This window comes from Marmota marmota, unplaced genomic scaffold, assembly GCF_001458135.2.
Source record: "Marmota marmota marmota unplaced genomic scaffold, marMar, whole genome shotgun sequence".
NCBI lineage: Eukaryota > Metazoa > Chordata > Mammalia > Rodentia > Sciuridae > Marmota > Marmota marmota.
The window spans coordinates 21,151,055-21,165,739 of record NW_026000019.1 but is presented as its reverse complement, the minus strand read 5'-3'; the positions used below and the strand labels follow the sequence as shown (position 1 = coordinate 21,165,739).

General features: G+C 40.0%; 2 protein-coding genes and 1 long non-coding RNA gene across 8 annotated transcripts in view; 2 read left to right on the top strand and 1 right to left on the bottom strand.

The window, feature by feature from the left end:
• Positions 1-169: 169 nt before the first annotated feature.
• Positions 170-2,695, bottom strand: Mettl18 (methyltransferase like 18). 2 transcript variants are annotated; one of them, XM_015491854.2, is made up of 2 exons: positions 2,466-2,695; positions 170-1,510 (listed from the first exon to the last, which is right to left on the bottom strand). In XM_015491854.2, the coding sequence occupies exon 2, from the start codon at positions 1,309-1,311 to the stop codon at positions 214-216; it is 1,098 nt and encodes a 365-aa protein (XP_015347340.1). In that variant the 5' UTR covers positions 1,312-1,510; positions 2,466-2,695; the 3' UTR covers positions 170-213. The 2 variants fall into 2 exon arrangements, with proteins under 2 accessions (XP_015347340.1, XP_015347341.1); XM_015491855.2 differs by having other exon boundaries at positions 2,485-2,656.
• Positions 2,685-14,685, top strand: part of CUNH1orf112 (chromosome unknown C1orf112 homolog) — a 34,867-nt gene continuing 22,866 nt past the window's right edge. Inside the window, exons 1-8 of one of the 5 annotated variants that reach the window (XR_007350040.1) lie at positions 2,685-2,844; positions 5,428-5,467; positions 6,559-6,647; positions 8,357-8,461; positions 8,919-9,059; positions 9,887-10,009; positions 11,295-11,379; positions 13,326-13,464. Coding sequence is in view for 4 of the 5 variants with exons in the window: in XM_048810054.1 (XP_048666011.1) it covers positions 2,749-2,844; positions 5,428-5,467; positions 6,559-6,647; positions 8,357-8,461; positions 8,919-9,059; positions 9,844-10,009; positions 11,295-11,379; positions 13,326-13,464 (861 nt within the window). In the remaining variant the exon portion in view is untranslated. Of the gene's footprint in view, positions 2,845-5,427; positions 5,468-6,558; positions 6,648-6,737; positions 6,795-8,356; positions 8,462-8,918; positions 9,060-9,843; positions 10,010-11,294; positions 11,380-13,325; positions 13,465-14,685 lie in introns of those variants that run through there. The other 4 variants (XM_048810054.1, XM_015491850.2, XM_048810055.1 and 1 more) reach the window with 4 other exon arrangements.
• LOC125618672 lies at positions 2,853-4,948 on the top strand. The gene is made up of 2 exons (XR_007350041.1): positions 2,853-2,975; positions 3,254-4,948. It is a non-coding gene; the product is annotated as an uncharacterized LOC125618672 (long non-coding RNA).

Genomic DNA, 14,685 nt, shown 5'->3' with positions numbered 1-14,685 from the left:
CAGAACTTTCCGATAAGATGATTTCTGGGTCATCTCACCAAATGCTCAAGAACACTTGCTCAGTCTCACTTAGGAAATCCAATGTTATTAACACAGTTGGTCTATTATTTGAAGAAACAAAACTAAAGACACACCATAATTTCAAGAAAAAACAATAGCAAAACAGAAGTTTGGGGTCATTCTGTTTATTTCTCTTAGGAGACTCCGTGAATATTAACCGGGCTGCTTAAAAGTCATTTCAATTAGGAATCTCTTTAGTCCTTCATCAATTACTTTGAGTATTCTAGTCTCAAATATATCCCTTTCTTCTACAAACTTCTGGAAGAGATGAACACCTCCACCAACACCAAAATAATGTGCCTTGCTGGCCAGAAGCACCCGCCCATTTTCACCCAGCAGTCTGTGGAATGCCTGGTGCAAAGCACTATAATAGTCCGGGTTGTAAATGGTTTCTGAGGTGAGAATGAGGTCATATTTTACAAAGAATTTTTCACTGCTTAGCACAAGCTTACAAAACTCAGACCACTCCCCAGAAAAGAAACGGCACTTGTACAGTTCCTGGGCTACTTTTGACTTCCTGCATCTCTTTGTATCTGGTTCATTTACATCATTTTCTTCCTCTTCCAAAGTGGAGTTAGCCACTACATTAGGTAGGGTCACTTCATCAATCACCAAATTGTTATAATCTTGAAAATGAATTTCTCTGGCCCCTCCCTTGAGTGCAGTTATACCCAGCAACCCTGATCCACAGCCAAGATCCAACACTTTTTTCCCAGCGAATTTCATGTTGGCCTTTGTGAAATAAGCCAGGAGATCAAAGGTACATTCCCAGATTTTTAAGCCTCCTTCATAAACACCTGTAATCAGATCAGAGTGTGAAGAAAAGTTTTCTGGAACTGTGTTTTCTCCAGGGAAGTTCTCTTTCAACAAGGTGGTTTTCACTACTGACATGTTCACAGGCTGGAGACCTGGCAACATTTCTATGACTTTATTTTCTAGCACTTTCTTCAAATCTCTAGGCACAGCATGCTCTTTGGCAAGTCTCAAGCAAGGCCGATCGTCATGTGGCCCAGAGCCCTCTGAGTTCCCAGCTGCACTGGGTGGATCCGCATCTGGAGGGGGAGCTGCATTCCCCACTGACTTGGGCTTCCCCAGGTGCTCCTCTGAACATTTTTTGTTCTCGGGTTCTCCCTTTCTACTTACTGACACTGATGATGCTTTCGAGGAATTCAGAGTCAAAGCTCCATCTCCAGCAGGCGCTAATTCATTTTCCAGATGGTCTTCTACAGTGAAATTAAATTGAAAGGTCATCCTCTTATTAAATGCACACCAGCCTGGAGTTCAAAGGAAGATTCTTCGATTTCTGGACAGAATTTGATGACACACAGAAACCTGCCTCAATTATCCAGTTAGTTCTGTTGGGGTCAATTCCTCTTTAGCTGCTTACACACCATTACAAACATATTTCCAAAGACTTTTTAGAGGTCTTTGCTCCTCTTTGAATTTAGCCCTAGAGAAAAATAAATAAATAAAATTATTAAAGCAAAATGTCACATTTCACTAAAGCGAAATATTAAACAGACCCGGTCACACTACCCATAATCAGCTGCCTTTTCTGAAAAAGCTGTAGGGGTAGAAAGGAGATTTGAGAAAAGATACACACACACACACACACACACACACCTTAAGGATCAGAAGCTGGGAAAGAAAATAAACTATAAAAACAAGAGAGGAGCAACAGCCACTGCCACTGAACAAAGTCCAGGATTTTCAGACAGGACAGCTTAGGAACTTGTCTTTCAGTGATCCTGACTGTAACCAAACCTATTCACTCCCTAAACTTTCAGAATTACTTCATTTTGTTACTGCCTCAAAAAACAAGGGTGCTGAGGAGGAGGATCACAAGTTCAAAGCCAGCCTCAGCAACTTGGTGATACCCTGTCTCAAAATAAAAAATATAACTCAGTGGTTAAGCACCCCTGGGTACTAAAACCAAAACAAGAGGGCTAGGACTGTGGCTCAGAGGTAGAGTGCTTGTGTGAGGTACTGGGTTCGATTCTCAGCACCACATAAAAATAAACAAATAAATAAAATCAAGGTACTGTGTCCATCTGAAACTAAAACAAACAAAAATACTTAAAAACAAAAACAGGAGCTCAAGATTGTAGCCTGGAAGGTGAACATCCCTTTAAAAACATGCAGGTGTGGTTCTCACCAGGCACATTTTTCCAGACCAGGAGCCTGAGCACGTGAGTGACAGAGGGACATGCAGGTGAAAACGCACGGGAACACATGGGTGACCCAGGTGAGCACACGGGTGACACGGGTGACACGTAGGGGGGCACAGGTGACAGGTGACGCGTCCGCCCTGCCGCGCCGCGGGTCTGGGGCCACCTCCCGCGAGGTCCAGCCAACCTGAGCCCACCCGTGCACCCACAGAGCCCCGCGGGGCCAAGGGTACGAACCTGGGACTCCCGGCCTCACCTCCCGGAAGCACGACCCAGCCGCGGGGACGCTGGCCGCTGGCGGGACCGGGGGTCGCGGGGCGGAGAGAGCCGCGCTGCCCGCCTCGCCCGGCCTCGAGCGCGCACCAGTGAGTGGAGTCCTCCGGGGCCTAGAGGGGCCGGCTTCCTCGGGCGCGCGGCCGCGCCTCTCGGTGGTGCCCGCTTTGGCGCCGCCTCGCAAGGGCTGCCGGGAGGCCGGGGCTTCCGGTGCGGCGGCGGGAGCGGTGGAAGCGGCGCGGGCATCATGTCTCAGGAGCGTGCGGCTCCGCTGGAGGAGCTGCGCGGCTGGCCTGAGGCGCAGTGCCGCCGCGAGCTGCCGTCGGTCCTGCCTCGGCTGCTCATATCCTCGCGGAGGGCCGGGCCGGGCGGGGCGCATCGTCGTGCTGTGGCGCGGGCCGGGTCCGCCCTGGCTCCCAGGTCCGCGCGGAGTGGGCGGGGCCGCTGGCCGCCGCTCTTGGCGGTGCAGCGGGGGTGAGTGAGTCGGGGGTCCGGGGACGCAGTGAGGCTACGAGGCCACGGCTTTGAGAGGACAGACCTCTCCCCTGCCTTGTCGGCCTCGCTAGGTAGGGCTGCCTCCGCTGTTGGCCTCCGTCAGCGTTGAGTGCCGAGGGCCGCTGCTGCCTGTGCAGATGAGGCTTGGTTGTGAGTGTTACAATGTGACAGTGTAGCCCTAGCCCCACGAGTTCCAAGGAACGAGTAAGAAATGACCGTAACTGGAACATTGTACACATGAATTTTTTTTTTTACAGCTAAAGCCCAATATAAATATTAATATCCACAAACAAGTCATTCGGGGAGGCATGAGCAAGATCCCAGAAGGTACCAGTGCCTTTCCTCAGTCACTGTGCAGAGACGCGATTGCTGTCCCGGAGCTCCAACAGGCGGGCGGAGGGGGGGGGGGCTGCCAGCCTCCCCCTCGGAGAACACCCGTGTTCAGGACTGAGTGGCAGGCCTGGCGTCAGGTTTGCGGGAAACAAAGATGAGCAGCCAGGCTCCCTGGCGTCCCCTCCAGGTTCTAGGGGGAATTCAGTAAATTGAAAGTGAATATTCCTACCTTGCTTTGCGTCTCAAACTTTACACAAAAAACTCAAATCTGTTCTTCCTGCAGTTTTCTTATCCAAGTAAATGGTTCTATAAACCAAAACCTTGAATCCTCTCTATTTTCATACTTAATCAGCAAATTATTCTTTCTGACAACAAACTATATCTTGAATCAACCCACTTATCTGTATCCCTGTTGCTACCACTCTGACTCCAAACTCTACCTCTTGGACTATTATTAATAGTTTCCTTATTTCTACTTATGTTCTCCTAAAATCCATTCTTCAAAAAAAGAATCTGCCCCCCCTCCCATCCCCAGCAGGGGCTTCTTAATGAATTAGGGAAAAAATCCAAACTCACCTTATATTCCCAAGATCTGAGTCTTGCTCTTTTCTCACACTGAGCTGACTACAGTATGTCCACAAATACATCAGGCTCACCTGCTTCAGAAACTTTGAGCCCTCCTAGTCTTCTCCAGCCTTTTGGGCATTTCTTTATTCAAGTCTTGGTTCAAATGTTACTTCTTTAAAGGGGCTTTTTTGGAGCCCTCAGTTTAAGGTAATCCCCCAAACCCAGTATGTTTAAGTTTTATCACAATGCCCTGTACAGTTTTTTTGGGGGGGAGGGGGGCATACCAGGGATTGAACTAAGGGGCACTCAATTACTGAGCCACATCCCCAGATGGGATCTCACTGAGTTGCATAGCACCTTGCTGTTGCTGAGGCTGGCTTTGAACTCACAATCCTCCTGAGCTGCTGGGATTACAGGCATATGCCACTGTGCCCAGCTGCCCTGTTAAGTTTTTTAGAGAGGAGCATAATTAATAGAAATTTGTTTAATTTGCTTCTCCGTGCCCTGTTTTTCCTCACTACACTATAAAGTAGGGGCAGGACTTGGTTTGCTCACTGCTTTTTCTCAGTATTGAGAACTGCCTGGCTTGTGATAAGTGTTTAGTAAAGTGCTGAAAATAGCGCAAATGTCAAAAGGGTTGGAAGTCTCAGACACTATTTTTTTTAGTAGGAGGTAGTATTTTCACTGTTGACGACAAACAAAAGAAAAGTGTAACAAATCCATATTCCTGTCACCCCAACATAATCGTTTTTGTATTTTGCATTGTACATATTATTATCCAGCCCTCACCTGCATGTTTACATAATCATAATTTAGGATGAATTGTGGAATAATAAAAACCTGACATTTTCCTTAAGGCAAATTCTACCCAACTGAACTCAAATAGGTTTGTGACTGTACCTGTACTTCATTTTGTTTGCTGTAAAAATGCAAAGATTTCAGAAGAGAATCAATTCTTGTATTAGGTGATGGGGTTATGGACATCCTTGTTACTTGTTGGCATATTCTTTAATGATCTTTAGGTTTTTACAGTAAAACATTTCCAGAACCAATGTAGTTTGTAGTGTGGTTATATTAACTTTGGTATTGAACATAGGTAATGAATGTATTTGTAAAATATTTGTAAGCCCCTGCTAAGTGCAGAAGGATTTCAGACGGGTAATGTTGGTAAGACAGGTATGCAAGCAACAAAGTAGAAATGCTGAGGAGACAGAAATGTCTTTACTAGAAACCAGAACTGCGTGTATCATATAGTAACAATATTTCTTATCTTAAAAGCATTTCATGACTACACATGGAGTGAAAAGTTTATCCCTGAATAGTTTTGAAGATATTTCCTTTAAGTATTCTCACATTACTTTTGTTTACCGAATAAGCATTAAGTTTTTTAAAGTAAAAATAGGCCAGGAATCGGTCTCTAATTTCAGTCTCTCATGGATTCTTGCTAAATTCCAAGAAGGGTCTTTTTGAACTTATTCTCAGTAACAAATGTCCTATTACTGTGATACTGTATCTTCCTTAATTATTTTACTCTATGTATCAACATTCTGAGAGTTGGATTGAACATGTTGGTAAGTAAAATTATTTTGATTGTATGATTTACTTTGATGTCATTAGGTCTGAATTCCACATATATTAATAGATGTGTCCTTACAATTTTGTGTTCCCTTCAGCTTTAATCATTTTCTTTATTACAGCCACTGTGACCTTCCATTACCTAAAATGAACAAATTACTTCAAATTACAATGCTTAGAGTTTTAAATTCCATTTTGGATAAATGCCCAAAGATCCGTTGCTATGCATATGTGTACATTGTCAGTTTTCAGTGTTGTCATTAGACTTATGTGAAACATAACTCTACTTAGTAACCTTCAGCATCTAACAGGATTGATGTTGTTTAGAATGTACTTTCTGAGTTATAAAAAGCCGATTGTCCTTGTCCGGGTGATAACAAATTTGTCATTTGGGGAAAGTTGACTTTCTCCTTTCCATCTCTTTATCATTCTTCCTTGATAAGATTTACTCTCTTAGAGGAGTTAGAGAGTTAAGACTGTATGTAGATTTCTCAGTTTACTCAGATTTTGAATTAGCTTATTTGTCTTTTACTGAGTTGTGGAATTTTATAATTTTGGATCTGTATTTTTTGTTGTGTCTAATTTTTTAAGTAGCAAATTTATTTTTTATCTTGAATATAAAAGATATACATATTCATTGTAGAACATTGTAATATGCAGAAAATCAGAAAAGATAATAAAACATCCACTAATCTGCAATGGTTAAGATTCTGATGAAAGCAGTCTCTTTTTCCCGTATGTTCTTGTCAGCCTATCTCATTCTTTGGACATTTATGTATATATTAAAATTGAGATTATATTTATTATTTTGGAAGTTTCTTGTTTAAAGTATTGTGAACTTTTTTAATGTTATAAAATATTTTAATGACAGATCCTATATAGGTTGTCATTGTCTTCTTTTTTGCTATTATAGATACTTTTTGCTATTAAATGCTTAATAGTTTCTCCATATAGAATATGTCATTGTGACACTGTACAGAGCTTTGATTGGCAATACTTATATATTCTCACACTTGGTAAGAAGTAATGACTATTAACTGACATGATTTAGTGTTTTTACAAGGTATGTTGCTATTTTGCTTTATAGAAATCCTGAAAATTATGGTAGAAATGTTTTTACCTCATATGAACCACCTGACATTGGAACAGACGTTCTTTTCTCAAGTGTTACCAAAGGTATAGTACTGTTATATTAATCTGCATGTCATAAAGCTTGTTAAAATCTAGCCTCAGACTAGCTATGGTAGCATGTACCTGTAATTCCAGTGACTCAGAAGCCTGAAGCAGGAGGATTGCAAGTTCAAAGCCAGCCTCAGCTACGTGGTGAGATATTTTCTCAAAATAAAAAGGACTGGGGATGTGGCTCAGTGGTTAAGTGCCCCTGGGATCAATCCCCAGTACGAAAAACTAAATAAATAAAAATAAAACCTAGTCTCAGTTTGGGCAAACATACTTGAAGTACAAATAAGTAGTAAAAATATCTCATGTGAAAATGTGATGACATTGGTGTAAACTTGAGGTGATTAAAACTATTTTCAGATCCTTTACTGATTGATAGATCTTTTGCTAATTGAATTCAAATTATTGTGGTTAACTTTAAAAACTCTTGTGTTTTAAAGCTATTAATGAAAATTTGGAATGGGTGATGGAAATTTGCTAAACCTCTTTATCATCTTTGTAGTATTTATTGATAATTGTTAAATGTCAGTGTTTGGCAAAATGGAAACCAAAGTTTATTAAAGAAGTCTTGGGAGGAAAACTGAAATTAAAAAAAAAAACTAAAATCAAGTAATTATGAAAAAACATTAAGCTCACAGATTATATTACTACTTTGTAGCTGTAGATGTTCTCTGAAAAAATATAGCCATACTTTTTTTTCTCAAAGTGGAAGGAACTAAAGGTGCTTTGGTGCTGATTGTAACCGATTTATTTATGATTGCTTGGCCTTTATTGGAGTGGATTTTTAAGTTTGGCTTTTAAACAGACAATCAGCAGAATTCCTTTTACTCATAGTCACTGGATTATTTTCTGTCTGAAAAGCTTTTAGAATTTGTTACTGACCGCCAAAAAAAGTTCCTGCTGTTACATAGGTGAAAACAGGAATCTGAGTTCATCGACCTGCAGGAAACGATGTCCTCTGTAGCTTTATTGCCTTGTTGACTGAGTTGTTCTTACAGGATTTAGGCTGTTTAAAGAGTTTAGAAAAATCTGATTATTAAGATATTGGGGGTAGTTAAGCTAGTTACGAGGTTACATATGCTACCTCTCATGTAGGAAGGGGATCTTGAATTGGTCAAAAGGCAGAGTGTTCAAATATTAGTGAATGATGTCTGGGTGATGCAGTGTAAATCCATTCCCACACCAGAGTGTGTCCTTGTAAGATGCCAAGTGGAGGGTGCTTCAAGGCAGTCGTTTTCTAAGTGTATGGAGTAGTGCTTCTGTTTCTTGCATGCCCCAAATAAACCTCAAGTGATTTTTTGTTGTTTGTAGACTCAAACGAAAGAAACAGAAAGTAATTATTTTTTGTGGGGGGCTTTTTTAAGGGATTATGTTGTAGAATTACTTTTTAAGATGGACACAATATCTTTATTTATTTTATTTCTTTTTATGTGTGTGCTGAGGATCAAACCCAGTGCCTCACATACATGAGGCAAGCACTCTACCACTGAGCTATAATATAACCCCAGCCCCTATAGAATTACTTTTTACATGTATTTTTTATTTAATTAGGTGTATTTTATTAAGCTGGACCATACCCTGTTGATGTTGCTAATGCAAAATTAAATCATCCTATGGTGTTTTTTTTTTTTTTTTCTTTAAAGGTATGTCTTTTCCTAGAGAATTTTGTTTCTTCTATTCATTTATAACCTAATTTGTTTTTACAGACTGTAAAGGTATTTGATGACATGATGTATGAATTAACCTGTCAAGCCAGAGGACTGTCAAGCCAAAATTTAGAAATCCAGAACACTTTAAGGAATATTTTACAGGTAAGTCAAATGTATTAGAAAGGGAGAGAGAGGGAGTTTAGGGAGAGTGAAAATTTTTATGCTTATGTTGATTACCATATAGTCTTTGTTTAATGGCCTAATGCTGGATTTAAGTTTATGAACTTAAAGATAGGAATACTGAATTCTCGATTTTTTTATACAGCTTATGTTGAGTAAATATTTGCATTCTTACAAGGAGACATATCGAGATACCTGAAGTTTTGAGGCGAGTGTGGAATACTTGCTGTGTATTTTGAAGTGTGGGTTAGGTTTCTAAGTGTCTGGCCAGTTGTTCCAGTGTTATTGTTCTGGGGTAGATTGAAGTTCTGTGAGAAGAGGAACAGAGTGTGTTTTATCTGTTCACTGTTTTATCCCTAACATTCAGCATATTGTCTGATACCTTTTTATTGCACACAAAAATATACACTTAGGATAAATCTTCTTTTCTTATTTCCAGACAATGGTGCAGGTCTTAGGAGCTCTTACAGGATGTGTTCAGCATGTCTGTGCCACACAGGAATCCGTCATCCTAGAAAATATACATAGTCTCCCCTCTTCAGTCCTTCATGTAATCAAAAGTACTTTTGTACATTGTAAGGTGAGTAATGGTCTGTGTATACTTTAAGTAGCCTAGAATCAATGGGCAAAGAGGCTGAGTAAAACAGTGTTTATACATAAGGTTTTGCATTTTAGCCAAGGTTATTAGGATAGACTTTTCCTTAGAAAAAAGAGTATGTGTGCAAATGTTTCAAAGTAAATGGATAGAAGGAAGACATAAAAAACGGTCTTTTGAGGGTTCATTGTTGGTGTTCATTTTATGTATTTTTTTTTCTCTATAAAGAAAGAAATGATCAGGAGTTATACTGAGTGACAGGGATTCTGAAATTGCCTGACATACAGCATCTGTGGGTCAGTGATGAATCGCTTTAATGAACTTCCTATTAGAAAGGGAGTTGACCCTTATTTGGTCCATTTCAATATTCCAGGGGCAGCTTTAAGGCACAAAAGCTGGCCAAGAATTTGTAAAGCACAGGCAGTTTTTATATTGCTGTTTGTTGGGTAAATGAAAATTGCTAGCTCATTGATACTTCTCTTTGGTGGTCACTTGCTGAAATGTCATGCACTTGACCTAATGTTGTCTTCAAATGTTATTAGTTCTAGAGTTGCCAGATCATGAAAATCACAAATCATCTTACACATTGTTACAGCTGTCTAAGCACATGTAAAATGGGTGATCACTGATATATTTGTTTTATGGATGTGTGATAAGTTAAAAGCATTGCATTACATTTCTGATCTCTGATAGTATATGTTAAAGTAAATTGGATCTTAAGCTTTTTATGATTTGATTTTTCTCTCATTTTTTTTATCTTTGGAATCAGAATAGTGAAGCTGTATATTCTGGGTGTTTACACCTTGTTTCAGACCTTCTCCAGGCTCTTTTCAAGGAGGCCTATTCTCTTCAGAAGCAGTTGATGGAATTGCTGGACATGGTTTGCATGGACCCTTCAGTAGATGAGAATGATGATATTTTGAATATGGTAATAGGTAAGTGAAGAAAAGTTACTCTATAGTGGATGATGTGAAATAACAGAAATGCATGTGTCAGTTAAAATATTAGACCCAACATTGTTTCTAGTGATTTCAGGATCTTTTACTCATTATGCATAAAAAATAATTGAATTCTTGCTGGATAAAGTTTTAATCGTACAAATTTTGAAATTTGCAAAATGTATTTTTACATTCCTTCCCAGTAGATATAAAAGTACATGTACCAAGTAATACCTGTTTCATATGTGATACACTCCATGCTATTTAATTTTTAAATAACTGCTGATTGTAACATACTTCAGTGATTTCATCCTTCACTAATGGATTATGACCCAGAGTTTGAAAAACAATAATCTTATGTATAGGGTAAAGATTATTTTCAAAATTTGTGTAAAAAAGATTATTTTTATAACTTGTTTTGTGTAGGGTACTAAGTTCTTTTGCTCTGTAACAAACCACCCCAAAAATCTGTTGGCTTAAAATAGCCACAGTTTGAATCATTCACAAGTCTGTGAGTCTGCAGTACAGGTGGGGAATCATCTGAGATAACCTTTTCTGCCCCAGGTAGCGTAACTGGCTCACTGATATATTTGTAGTCAGTAATTTCATGCACATCTGGCTATTGGCAGAGGCAGAAGCACTGAGAAAGTCCTGTGTGGCACTTCATTCTAGGGACTAACACAGGCTCAGTCACCTTAGGATGGACTTAAGAGTTCCAGGATTAGCAAGAGAGGGCGATTCCTGGTGTGCAATTACTTTGCAAATTTCTACTTGTCTCAATTTTATTATTGTCTCCTTTGCTAAATCAAGTCAAGGGACAATGTTTAGTGTGACTGTGGAAGAGTATGGATATTGTAAGCTGTGGTGGCCAGTTTTATAAAATTATCTGCCATAGGCAGATAGAAACCTTACACGAATACCAGTATATTAGCTTTAATTCTTCCTTGTTAGATTTTCTTTTCTTAGTTTGTCAATTTGGTTTAGAATCGTGTCTATAGAATATTTCAGTTATAATAGGGCACAGCTTTTCTTCTGGATGTTTTTGGTTTTAAGTGATAGGTTAAGTTGAAACTTAAAAAATTAATTTTCCATAGTTTGTAAAAACTAAGTCAAAAGGGTGGCACTTATTTTGAATGATTATTTTGACACAGTTACTTTGAAACTGCATTGCCTATTTTAATTCAATCAAATATTGAAATGTTTAATTGATACTTTTAAATGTAGGAGAAACACCCTAAATGACATTTTAATATCCTAAGGGCTCTGTTATCTTTCTTTGTAGTTATTCATACACTATTGGATATCTGCTCTGTTATTTCCAGTATGGACCAAGCATTCCATGCCAATACTTGGAAGTTTATAATTAAGTAAGTTTGTTAGTTTTTAAAAATATTTCATTTATCTCAAATCCTAATTATTCATGGTTTCTTAGATTGCATTTTGAACAATTTTGTGTGGTGTGTATATTGTTCACTGGCCATGCTATCTGGCAATGAAGATATCCTATATGTAGCTTCCGTACCAATTTGGACTTATTCATGCTGCCATCTCTAACATGGAAAAATGAGTCAGCTAGCAGTGGACTTGAATCAGACTATAACTACTTGGTTGTTGGTATTATTGTTAAACCACTGTCAAGTATTTATAAGCTTGGGCAAATTAGTAACTAATTATAACTGTCTGCAATCCCTTCATTATGCACGTTTGGGTTGTTCCAACTTATTTCCATTTATAAAGTAATATTGACTTCCTGAAACTGGAGTGCTGGGAAGAGTTTCTCAGGGAGAATGCCTATGACATTCATCAGGTTCGTAGGAGTGAGGGAAGACATGGTCACAATGTCAGCATCATTGAAACCTCTATTAGACATGTGCATAAAAGGTGAAAGGTTGGGGTCATTCTTTGTGGTCTTAGGTGCTTTTCTTTATCATTAAGGCATTAAGTTGCCAATAAGAAATAGTGTTATTAGTTGAGAATGTCACCTGGGAGCCATACTGCATGTCCTTGAGTTCATTCTGAAACCACTTTTTCTTCCTGAGACCTTGGGCATGTGGTTAATTTGCCCTTCTGAGAATGAATGTAACGATTGTGGCACTTTCTTGATAGGATTATAGTGAGTGTTGAGTTCATCACTTAAAATGCTGAGACTGTGCCCAACAAGTTAGCCACATCGCCACCAGCATCGTTGTCGTCATGTCTGTGCCACTCTTGCCCCCTTCCAGTTCACTTTTTACTCAGCGTTTAGAGTGATCTTTTAAAAAAGTAAATCAAGTCATGTCACTCTACTGTTTACATCTCTCCCATTGTACAAAGTAACACCTAATTCTCCCTGGACTCTTCCTTCTTCACAGACTGCTGTCTCCCTGCTCCTCATTCCTCAAACATACCAAGTTCTCTAGGCCCAGGCTTTCACAGCTTTTCCCTCTGCCTAGAGTGCTCCCCTCTCCCACTCTGCACCTTGATGACTCCAGCTTTCTTTCAGTTTTATGCTTAAGTATCATCTTTATGATCACATTCTTTGATAGCCTTAAGAATACGATTAGATTTTTCTTTTTTCTTTTTTAATATATTTATTTTTTAGGTGTAGATGGACACAACACAATGCCTTTATTTTTATGTGGTGCTGAGAATTGAACCCGGGTCCCGCCCGTGCTAGGTGAGCGCTCTACTGCTGAGCCACAATCCCAGCCCAAGATTAGCTTTTTCTGTTGTAGCGCTTTTGGCTTTTCCGTCTCAGCATTTATCACAACCATAATTAAATATATTTACAATTATTTAATATTCTTATGCTAGACCACAAGTCACAAGTTCTATACACACAGGGCAGAGATGGTATCTATTTGATCTACTTTTTGGGGGGTGGGGGGGGGTATCAGGGATTGAACTGAGGGTCACTTGACCACTGAGCCACATCCCCAGCCCTGTTTTGTATTTTATTTAGAGACAGGATCTCACTGAGTTGTGTAGAGCCTTACTGTTGTTGAGGCTGGCTTTGAACTCTTGATCCTCCTGCCTCATGAGCTGGTGGGATTACAGGCAGGTGTGCACCACTACGCCCAGCTTGATTTACTTTTTTATCCCTAGGGCATAGAAGAGTGCCTCGCACATAGTAAGAGCTCATTTAATATTTTATACAAAGAGAAAAAACAAGCAACTGCTTCAGATGTAAAGTTAGCACATCTTGGGTATACTCTTCTAATACACATTATGCATTATGGTTTTTAAAAGTGTTGTATAAAGCAGATATTTTTATGGCCCTAAGTTACTTGCTATATTACTTGTGATTGTATTCTTTTCATTTTATTCATTTTAGGCAGAGCCTTAAACACCAGTCAGCTTTGAAGAGCCGGTTGAAACACAAGGATGTCATTACTAGCTTGTGTGAAGACATTCTTTCCTCCTTCCACTCCTGTCTGCAGTTAGCTGAGCAGATGACTCAGTCAAATGTGCAGGTACAATCTAACAGCACTTTAAGCAGTACTGTTCTGTCCCTTGGCAGATACTAAGTCTCATTTGGACAAATGGATCATTCTAAAAAGGTTTTGATTTACTCCTTCTTTTGGTCTGTGGGGTTATTCACAACTGTAGTTACTTCCCACTCAGAACACTGCCTGGCATCCTGACTGCCCTTGTCTCTGGAGTCCACCTTACCCTATTGTCCACACTGCACTAACTGGTTGGTCAAGGTCTTTGCCTCAGATTTCTTTCATTGTTTTCCACCCTAGAACAAGTTCTAATTCTGTGTTTATTTAGAGTAAATTATAATCCTAATTCTGATTTACTTAAGAACTTTTTCACATAGCCACAATCTTTCTGTGTTTCCTTCACCAATGCATGCAACCATTAGTGGTGTGTATGTGTATCAGTCTTTTAAAACTTGTATAAACTTATGTTTAGTTTCATTTCAAGAAGTTATGGCGTTAAATTGACATACCATTTAGGAAATAGATGAGTTCTAAACATCTGTAATACAGTTGTTGGAATTATAGTTTGAGTGGTCTCAGTCCTTAGATGGCCGACTCCATGCTCTGGGCCCCAGGTGAGGCAGCACATTATGGGGGAGGTCCAGCAGAGGACAGCTACTCTGCTCTTGGTGGGATCAGGAAGTAGAGAAAGAGAGGAGGGAGGAGAGGGGCTGCAGGGAAGATGCACCCTTCTGGGGCCTGTCCCCATGTACCACCTCCTCTCGCCTTGCCCCGCCTCTTGTAGTTACCCACCCAGTCAGTCTCTTCAGGCCAGGGTGGACCGATGGGGTCCCAGCTCCTAGTCTAGACATTGCTCTACACATTGCTGCATGGACACAAGGACTTTTGGAGGATGTCTTATCCAAACCATGACAATAAATATTTCCTCCTAAAATATCAACACCCCTCTTTGTGGACCTGCAGGCTCATACAGGGACTTCCTTTGTGTTGTGTTCTTCCCTGCCAAGCAGCTGTGGGGGTGGAGGTGCCAGATTCCTCTAAAGTCCCCAAACTGGTAGCATCTTCTGGAACAGGGATGATCTTGAAGGACAAATCCTACCTCGAGAGAGTTCTGAAGGTGTTAAGGCAGTAAGGAATGGCTCAGGAAGGAGCTGACCTTTTTCTTCTCTTTTTCTCGTGTCTGTCCTCCCTTTAGAATCCTTCTCCCCCCCCCCGTTTTTTCATTCCATCTTCCCTTCAGTTTGCCCT